Source organism: Gasterosteus aculeatus, chromosome 9 (genome assembly GCF_964276395.1).
Source record: "Gasterosteus aculeatus chromosome 9, fGasAcu3.hap1.1, whole genome shotgun sequence".
NCBI classification, from domain to species: domain Eukaryota; kingdom Metazoa; phylum Chordata; class Actinopteri; order Perciformes; family Gasterosteidae; genus Gasterosteus; species Gasterosteus aculeatus.
The window spans coordinates 7,282,557-7,292,384 of NC_135696.1; the positions used below are offsets into that span (position 1 = coordinate 7,282,557).

The 9,828-nt window shown below is 44.6% G+C and overlaps 1 protein-coding gene across 2 annotated transcripts; it reads right to left on the minus strand.

The window, feature by feature from the left end:
* Positions 1-975: 975 nt before the first annotated feature.
* On the minus strand, positions 976-9,737 carry sec23b (SEC23 homolog B, coat complex II component). 2 transcript variants are annotated; one of them, XM_040187154.2, is made up of 19 exons: positions 9,493-9,737; positions 7,822-8,049; positions 7,419-7,476; positions 7,244-7,330; positions 6,822-7,058; positions 6,632-6,714; positions 6,362-6,506; positions 5,286-5,444; positions 5,029-5,144; positions 4,796-4,919; positions 4,530-4,610; positions 4,335-4,424; positions 3,978-4,084; positions 3,597-3,750; positions 3,347-3,424; positions 3,038-3,199; positions 2,854-2,940; positions 2,470-2,691; positions 976-1,898 (listed from the first exon to the last, which is right to left on the minus strand). In XM_040187154.2, exons 2-19 carry the CDS (start codon positions 8,040-8,042, stop codon positions 1,809-1,811), a joined length of 2,301 nt encoding a protein of 766 aa, XP_040043088.2. In that variant the 5' UTR covers positions 8,043-8,049; positions 9,493-9,737; the 3' UTR covers positions 976-1,808. The 2 variants fall into 2 exon arrangements, with proteins under 2 accessions (XP_040043088.2, XP_077936466.1); XM_078080340.1 differs by lacking the exon at positions 9,493-9,737 and having other exon boundaries at positions 7,822-8,161.
* Positions 9,738-9,828: the final 91 nt, after the last annotated feature.

Genomic DNA, 9,828 nt, shown 5'->3' on the forward strand with positions numbered 1-9,828 from the left:
ATCTTCCATCACATATTCCAAATAGAAACATTAGTTAAGTTAATTGGGAAGGAAACAAAAAAATACATTTCTCTGGTTGCTGGAACTGATCCATTAGGATTTGACCGGAGATAAGACAACACATTTCCTTAAAGCTTTGCCTAAGCCGGGGAATCACATGGACATAAGAAAATAAGTGACAGAAATGTCAATGTTCTTTTGCTCCTCAGAGCGTCATTGAACAGGCACAGCCGCACCCTCAGCAATAGTTACACGGATTTAAAAAACGAAGGCATGATTGCTTTCTTTCGCGAGATAATTTCATATCTATTCATGGCTTCACATCTCACTCAGCTGCTTAAAAGGAGCCGTTAGCATTGTGCATGGCTATCTTTGTGAAGAGAGATTAAGAGGCGTTGAATAGTATCATTTATTTTTGGACACATGAACACCTTCATCTAGAAGCATACGTGGCTTCAAAGTTCACCACAGGCCGAAGCGCTCGATAGACTGACTTCAGTTGTACTTCAGTGACAAATTCTACTCAAAGCTGCTAAGAGTAGAATTTGCCCCTAAACAGCCTCTAAGGATTAGTCTTCATAATCTGCCATTCACTGATCCTCGAAATCATACTGTCTGGGTGCTGTGAAATCAGCTTAGTGACAGTAGATGGTGTGCGAGTAGTTTTATGATTGGGATTGCATGCCATGCAAGCCTTATTTACAGTAGCAACAAATGGGGGAAAAAAAAAGACAATTGCTGAGGGAGAACGTCACTTCCAAGCCGCTCGGAGCGCCGGACCACATGCAGATCTACCACGTGAGGCTGTGAGGTTAAGGCCTTTCCGTCTGCTGCTGCGCGCCACACGATGCCTGGTAGTGAACTGAGCATCTCTGGGTGAAAATCTACGGCACGAAGTTCCAGAGATCTGAGCCGGGGAAAGGCGGCGTGAGTAGGACGTGCATGCTGGTGCAAGGACAGACCACGCAGACAAAGTTTTGTTTCCTGCCAAGAGGTCTTTATATGGATGGCATTAGGGTAAATCAAACAACTCTCCTTTTAAATGAGACTTAACAGTATGTGGAAGTTTGGTTGCAAAGACACTTGGACAATCATCGGGTGCAAAATACCGGATGGGGAGGACTAAGCTGTGCGGTGCCTTAGAAAGTTAGAAATGAATCTCAATGTTCGTCATTGAAAGCCGAGTCGGTTCCGGTTGTGTTGATTCCTCAGAACATTAATCCTAGGACTCGAGGGGAATTTTCTTGGAAAACACAGGTATAATCCATGTAGGATTTTCAATCTATATATCAAATAGACTGATAAACAGGTCATCCGTGTGAAGACCAACAAGCCCTGTGAACATTGCTTCAAAATTAGAAAGTACTATCATAATTTATTAATGAAGTTATAAGCATATCATATTTAGCTATAGACAAAGCAAACAAATACAAGCATTCTATTTAACAGCAACTTTAACCAATTCTGATGCAGGACACATACATTCATAGGACAGACAAACAAAAATAAAACAAGAAATGATTGGTCTAATTATTTACCATGTTACATGTAATATCAAATATAAAAGAAATGGAGGATTTGATACCGCTTACACGGAGACACTTTTTCACATTAGGAATGTGCTTTTTCGGTTCATTTTGTAGCATAAATATGTCACTTTGCTCCATGAACGACACATTCTAGCAAGCAAATACAGTGGACTCTCTGGGTTTGAGTCCTTACGACAAACAAACAGGGGAAGTAAATGTTAATGGATCCCGATTTCATGAACGTGAATGTCTGATCACTTTGTGGTTCGACAGAGACGTCTACGCAGAGCTAGAAACTGCCAGTTTCTTCAAGTGGTCCATGAAGACCTGCAAGCTGACGTCATCTGTGAGAATTGGGGCACCCGTCTCCTGCAGATTCACAAGAAGCAAATTAGACAAAAACAGAGAAGCCGAGCACTTTATGCAATTAGTGGACAGAACTTTATCATGTAACTCTGATCCCACGACTGTTTTAGTAGAGCAAGTGTTTTATCACTAAGATTGGCTTATGCAGGGCCGGGTTCTCTAGACAGCCTCATTGTCGGACAGCTGTGGATGTAATCACAGCGTTTATGAACAGTGGCGTATAGTTCTTAACTTGGGAAATAAGAGATTCATGCTATTTTCAGCCTTCAATCTCCCATCATTTATTTTAGAGGTTAGCAAATCCAAGACCTGTATTTTAGGGCAGCTCTCTTTTCCCCCGAGGGGAATTAGTTTGGAGGCAACATGTAAAATGACAAATTTCTAAAAAAAACTTTCATGAATTGTCATTTCATACTGATATGCTATGAAAGCACAGTAGAAGACCGTAATTCATTTCAGCCCACTGAAGCTGCAGCGACTGAAAATCCACTAACGTCTTTACAAAGTCTACTAGAAGAGTCGTTGACCTCTAAAAGCAATCATTCCGCATGTAGTAAGTCGTGGCTTATAGTACCTGTCCCCAGGCGTAGAGATTGTTGTGGGTCTGTGATGGGTTGACCTTCGAGAGCAGGAAGCGAGCCTGCGAGCCCCCGTGCTCGGTGTCAATGTAGCGCGGCATGGGGAAGCGTGTCTGCAGGATCTCCTGGGCGTCATCCAGGGGAGCAAGCAGCAGCTGTTTGAAGTTCTCGTACTCGGCCATTTCCTGGTAGCCGGCCTTACGCCACTGCGCGATGGTCTGGAAATGACGAGGACAACGACAGCATTAAGAAACGCTTTCTGTATCGGCTAATGTGTCCTATCCTCCGGGAAGACACTTAAGAAATGACCGATGTGACCATTTTTTGGAATGAATCAAATGTCGACCTGCTGGAGATTTAAACGAATAAAACCGGCTCACCTCTCCATGGTAAATGACCAGCTGGAAGAACGTGTCCATCAGCAGGATTCGATCCGGCAGGATACTGCTGCTGTCAAGGAGGACGGGCTGTGAAGAAACACACGTTGGAGCAACTCAAGCGACACTGGCACACGCTGTGTGTGATTACTGAGCTTAACAACGGTGTGGAGGGTGTGAGGCTGACCTCTGGTGGTCCATGGAAGGAGTACGAGTAGAGGATGGGCTGGATCATGATCAGGGACTGTGTCAGGTCCTGCCTCACAAAGTGGTGCCTGTAATAGGACGACTCGTCGGGGCTGTTGTTGAAAACCTGCAGGAAGGGCGACCGCCGCAGGTGGAACATGAACTGCAGGTGGAGGAGAGGAAAAAGTTAGTTACACAAATGTCCCAATGCAAGCAAACACAAATGTTTACAGAGTTAGATCTGTCAACATGATTGGGAAAACTGCTATTTAGTCATTATTATAGACTCTCCAATTGGAGGCCGGTTCACCTGTGGGTAGAGCGACAGAGACTCCGACAGTTTGAAGGAGGTGGGATCGTCTTTGTTGAACTGGCCAAACTTCTGACACTGAAACCGAGGGAGACAAAAACATTGTTCAGACATTGAACACAACCTTTACGTAACCCAGCACATCATACGTAAGCAAGCATGGAATTACTTTGTAAAAAACACAAAGGCCAAACAATGCCAACTACGCACTGTTGTCGTCACTAAACGCAGGTATGTAGGCGTCACTCACCAGGCGGATGAGCTGCCTGTCGAGCCAACGCAGGACATCTGGTCCCTCCTCCGATTCCGCTCTGAAGACTCCAAGGCGAGCCATGAGCACTGCGGCAGCTTCCTGGTCAAACGACGACTCGATGTGCTGAATTTGGGACTGTGCGTCCGCCCAGCTGAGGTGGGGACAGGAAGAAAGGAAGAAAGGGGAAAAGGAGAGGTGTGGTTGGTTAGTGTGGGCGTGGTGGGAATGACGCATGCACACACAGGTTCTGGAAAGGCTCCAGTACATAACTGACACTTCTAGGTGCATAATGCAAATATTTAGTCCAAAATAACCTAGCTTGTTAATAACAGTAATAATAATGATGTTGTAGGTTGACATGGGATGAGGCCGTCTTACTTCCTTGCGATGGTAGTGACCCGTATCCTCCTCTGTGTGTTGGAGTGCTGGTACTGGGTTACAAACTGGATCGCCCCTCGGCCACCTTGGGGGACTGGTGCATTGTGCTACACACACAAAAAAACATTAAGGAGACGTAAGATCACTATTGTCAAACACCTCTCGTTTAACGAGCCAAACAAGAAGGAAGCAAACAGAAGCCACTGTTTAGAGTCTCACTAAACAAAGCCTTCATCACATTACAAGTATTCACTTGGTTGATGGGATTAGCGTGTGTACTTAAATAGTATTACACAGAAACCCCATCAGAGTTCCCAATCTGAGGTTCAAGCTGGTTTGTTGTTGTATTTTCTTTACCTGATTCACCACTTCGAAAAAGATGCCCAAAGTGGTGGAGGGGTTGAGGCCGCAGACTTTCCACTGGCTCGTACCACCGATACCCATCTCCTACAGAAGACACAACATAGCGTGTTGGGTGCCAATAAACAAAAGCTCTCAGAGAACAATCGAAATCTTTGAAGGAAGGAATCTGACTCCCGGGCAGCGACTTACATTCTCTGAAACACAAGAGCCCTTTGTGTTGAGTGAAACACATGGTCCAATGGACCCGCAAACCTTCACTTCCCTTGATGTCTACAGAGAGAGACCGACAGACACACAACATAAGTATGCAAGTACAGATCTATTTTGTGCTATTAAAAAAAACAAAGAATAATCACGTTTCCGTTTAATTGATGAACACAAGCAATCTTTTCATGCAAAAATAGGAGAAAACCATGATAATTATTATGATTCTGATGACTTAGTCACTTCTTTACCTTGATTTCCAGGACACCACCGAAGGCCATGCGGAAATCTCCATTGAGGTCCTTGCTGAAGACTCTTTGGAAGGTCTGCTTGAACAGGGACGTGTTGAAGGAGTCTCCCATAACAATGTGCCCCCTGAGAATAAATTATTACAAATTGTTTAGAATCACATTTAACACATCTCTAACAGTTGGATTAACATCAGCCTACACCCTGAATAATGAAACAGTAAGTGCTGACGTACCCGGTAAGATTAGATAAGCACTTCATCTCGAGCAGTCCCGTCTGGTCCAGGGCACAGGCGTAGATGTCAATACAGTGGCCATTTACTGCGGAGCGGTTGGCCATGGCTTCATAGTACTGTGACACAAAAAACACGACGTGAGGACTTAATGCCAGTGAACATAAAAGTCAGTAGAACAGAAAATATGTAAAAGGACAATCTCAAACAAATACTAGGAATGTGGTAAACGCTCTCAGTGGCGTTACGCTATTGCTCACCTTGGTGGCTTTCTTCAGGTGGCGAGCGTTGTCTTTCTGGATGTCATGCCAGGAACGAATGGGGGTTTTCAGCTCGTCTCCCACCACCATGCCTGGGCCTTGGGTGGGGGGCCCTCCGATGAACAGCATCACACGAGCCCCTGTGTTGGGGAATGTACCCTGAGGATAAAGAGAGGAACAAACAAGGTTAAAAATAGCCGTGTTTGTCTATCAGGAGGGTCAGGGTCATGAGCTACTATCAGTTAATAACAGTTGGAAGGATTTCTTTTGATTGGGTAAGTAAAAAATAATAATCAAACACCTTGTGTACCTTATCGAGATTCCAAACCCTAGCTCTGACTCTGACTTAATTTATTGAGTATCACAAGTCTGACTTTTGCTTTTAAGGAATCAGTTTCAGTGCCAACTCACAGCAACTTACAACTAAGTCTGTAGTCCAGCAAAGTCAGAGTTGACCTTTGGAAGGAGGCTACACGTAGTCACAAAGCCACTGAAATCAGCTTTTAAGTACCACTCAAACAGGGGTTTGTTTATAAAAAAGGACAAAGTTTACTCATTCACAGAGAACAATGAAATAAATAAGCTAGAAAAATGGATTCTAACCACTTTGTGCAGTTCTGCTTTTGATGTAAAACAGCTCATTCGTCAAGTGAAATGTCTCTTGACAAGTCAGTGAACCTGAGTTACCGAAAGAACCAAATTTATTCTAATCAAGCCTCATCTCTCCTATCTGCTGAAGGGGAGCTCGGCAGGGGAACGCTCCGTTGCATCAGTTATATAACCACTCAGATTAGCTGTAGGGTAGAGGGGATAATGATGGTGAAGCAAAACGACAGAAGGTAAACAAGGAACGGGCCTTTGAACCGACAAAGCTCACGTAATGTTGCTGCAGAAGATAGTCAACAGGTACATGTGGCAAAATCATATTTAACAAGGACAAAATTCAAGTTACTGAATTAAAATTCATTTATATCCAGAAAAAGGAGAGTTAAACCACCTCAGGTGTTACTCATAGACGTATTATTTGAGTTCCACTATTTGTACAGTATTATAATGGGCTTGTGTGTGTACTATACCTCCAGGAGGCCCACAGCAACTGTCAGTGCAACGCCGGTTGAGCGGAGCGGCCGTTTGCCCTGAGGAACTGGCCACGGGTCCCTCTGAAGCTCACCAAGCAGGTCTGTCAGATTCATATCCACTCTGTGAACGGGCTGAAGGAACCTGTATTCCAAGACAAACACATACTTGAACACACAGGGAAAGGCTGGGAGTGAAGTTCGTAACTCTTAGAAGCAGCTGGCGTTAACTGACAGGGACCAGATGAAAGTATTAATACTTCTCTTTACCTGCAAGAAGCTGCGGCATCCTGAGGCGCCACAGGGCGACCTTGTTGTGCTGATGCCGCTGGCTTTGTTAACCCCAGCATCTCCTGAAACACACACAGAGAGAAACACGTTAATACAGTTGGCTTTTCACATATGCATGGCTACATTTGTGTCATTTGTCAAATTCCTCATTTCTTTGCCCTGAACCAACCTGGATTTGTTTGGAGGAGAGGTCCTTGGTGCCCCTGAACACGTAGCTCTTGGCGATCCCCTCACAGCTGAGCTCGTGAACCTGAACCATGCGTCCGAATGTGATGAGGCCCACCAGGGCGTTGGGGGGCAGCAGGCTGAGCGACATCTGAAGGGACTCCTTAAGGGCCTGCAGGTCCTCTTCCTCCAAACATGTATCCACAACGTAAAGGAAGATCAGAGGGGCCGTGGCGCCGCGCTGTAAATAGGAGAGAGAGAAAGAAGCTTACATTTTTACGCATCCCTTCAATAACTGCAACCTATCAAAACACAACATAACACGACAAACCTGTTTCCCTAATAACATATTAGCTGCATCGGATTAGTAAGGATCGCAGTGGCAGTTCTCATGACATTGATTGATTGAATACATGTAGTATTTACCTGTACTATGTACTCAATGGTAGAAAACTGGGGCATGAGTTCCGCCGGCTGGTTCACTTCTGATATGCCTGCATAAGAGGGAGGGAACTGCAGAGACACAATGCCACATTAACAACCTACATAAAGGAATGCAGCCGGTCCAAATCATCAATGTTACATGAACATCTGTACTTACTGGGTTCCTCTGAAAGCAGAAGTTGCACGCCCATATTTTTGCTCTGAAGTCAACTTGACTGTGAAGGAGTGAGCAAAACAATCGAGTTAGTGGAGCACCTATTTGGGAGGGTTAGTGGGCTACATGTGCCCATGCATGTGCTGATGCAGTAGAAACGGTTTACACAAAACACAACAACAAACAACAAATTCTCTGTAACCAATTTTATTTAACTAAATGAATATTAATATGGGAAACTACAAAGTTGTAAAGATGTTGAAACACAGTTCTTCTGTAAAAAGAAGGCTTAAAAATACCATATGTTGAAATAAAAAATGTTTAATACTCAAATTCTTGATCACGTGTAATTAAAGCAAAGATAAAACAATGTATATAGCAGGAGCTTCATTTCCTATTGACTCACCATAAGGGGTTCAGCACGGCCTTACAGTTGGCCCGACTGCAAAGAACTGGTTCGTACTGGACCGGTGGAAGGTCGGGCCTCTCCTTGAGGGGTGTGAAGAGACAGGAGACCGGGACCACCAGCCTGGTGGCTTCCAGCCGGCTGGAGGGCCAGAGGTTCCAGCTGAATCGCACCCCGTCCCGGTCCTCGTTCTGTTGGATGAACTCCTGGTAGGACGCCATCACTGAGCTTCAGCAGGGGAAAGAGCACCACAGAGCACCGTGAGCTTTGTAAAGTCCAACAGCAAAACTGGATATGGTCCCAGTGGACGACAGCAGCCCTGACACTTTCCTTCTTCACTGGCGGCAGCGAGCCGGCCTTTATACAGACGCTCTTTCCCCTCCCACACTGAAATACGCAGGTGTCTAAAACCCTGACGCACAACACCGTCACTACAAAACCCGACAAGCACGTTTTCATATAGAGGATTCCAAAGACTATTTTAGGAAACACCTTTGTTGGCGTATGTCAGGGAGGCGTCATTCCTTTGTGGCAATTATTCCCACCGTTATCAGATGCATGTTTCCAGGGCAACACAACAGCATTTCAGCGGGTTTAGAACGGCAAACAAAACTAACAATATATCGCTGTCAGAAGGTTTCAGAGGGTACAATGTGATGTTAAGATCAGACAACTGTATAAAATAAGTAATAACGACTTGATCCCTCAAGTAGATCCCGGCTGTTTTAGTTGAACATTTCCATTGCACATTTTCAGGGTCAATCATTAAGGTATGAATAAATTATTACATTTGCTAAACTTTACACCCACATTCACACCAATAGTTTAACCCTAAAATGCAAAATAGATAATAACTACATAATACAGCACCTTTAAAAACAAGAGTTTATAAAGTTAATAAAAATAACAGAAGGCTCAACAGTGAGGCCCAACAAAGCACAAAAGCCATAGTAAGTTAAACCGGCATTTAAAAGAATGCATTATTTGTGCCCCACAAGAATCCTTCCATTATTTATTATTGATGAATCGTTAAAGCCATTTCCTCATGTCCTTCTTGCGTTTTTTCTTTGAGGTTTGAAGCAAGCAAGCAAGCTGAAAACTTTGCTTCTGAGAAGATAAATGCAACTTGTTGACTTAATGAAACGCTCCCTGCTGCGCATCCACGGTGGTTCTGCGCGTGTGTGAAACGGGACACGGGCTTCATCTTATGGGAGGTAGTAGCCTTTAAGTTGAGTTATTTTATGGTATAAAATAAATAATGGTTTCCCCATTTCGCCCTCTGAAGGAAGGTACAAGGAAATCTTCTTTTTGAACCGTGGCAAGAATCACTACTTATTAAGGATTTTTTTTTACAACGGTTTAGCTACAATCAACGTCAGATAACGCAGGCCACGTATCACTGCTGATGGGCACACGGGTGAAGGTTAACACACGTTACATGAACAGTGAGCAGCATTTAAAATACACACAAACAGCAGCGTTGACGGGGAGTATACAGCGGTGCACGTCAGCGTTATTCGTCTTTGCCAAATTGTTCTACGTTGCTGCCACTCAAAAAGCCTCCGTTGCGCGGCTAGCCGGGCTAGCTAACGGAATGTAGCATCGAGCCGCTTCCTCTCCCTTTTGAATGGAAGCGGCCTGCTGTCGAGTGAAGTTAGGTGGAGTGGTTACCTTGTATATCGGGTTGGTCTCGGGGATAGACACGAGCAAAGAAGTCCGTTGTGTTCAAAATAAGTTATAGCACTTGGAGATAAAAGCAGACGGATGTAAGGGACAGAAAAGCGAAGATGAGGGGGATCACTCCCAAGCAGCCGGCCCTTGCGCTTCGCTAAAATGACGTGTTACTCTACGTTCAGGCGTCTCCTATTGGCTCTTCGCTCTGTGACGTTAACACGGCGTATCATGCGCACGCAAGGAAAGCGAATGAGCATGGGAAATGTAGTTCACATGGTTGGGCTAGTGCAACGTCGATGAGGGCGCAGTTGGGAGGGAGTTGCAGAAATGATC

Coding starts and splice junctions, on each gene's coding strand:
- sec23b (XM_040187154.2), bottom strand. CDS start 8,042: ATGGCGTCCTACCAGGAGTTCATCCAACAGAACGAGGACCGGGACGGG. Junction 3,751..3,977: donor GTCACTACCATCGCAAGGAA/GTAAGACGGCCT, acceptor TCCCCACCTCAG/CTGGGCGGACGCACAGTCCC. Junction 3,425..3,596: donor ACAGGCAGCTCATCCGCCTG/GTGAGTGACGCC, acceptor CCTCGGTTTCAG/TGTCAGAAGTTTGGCCAGTT.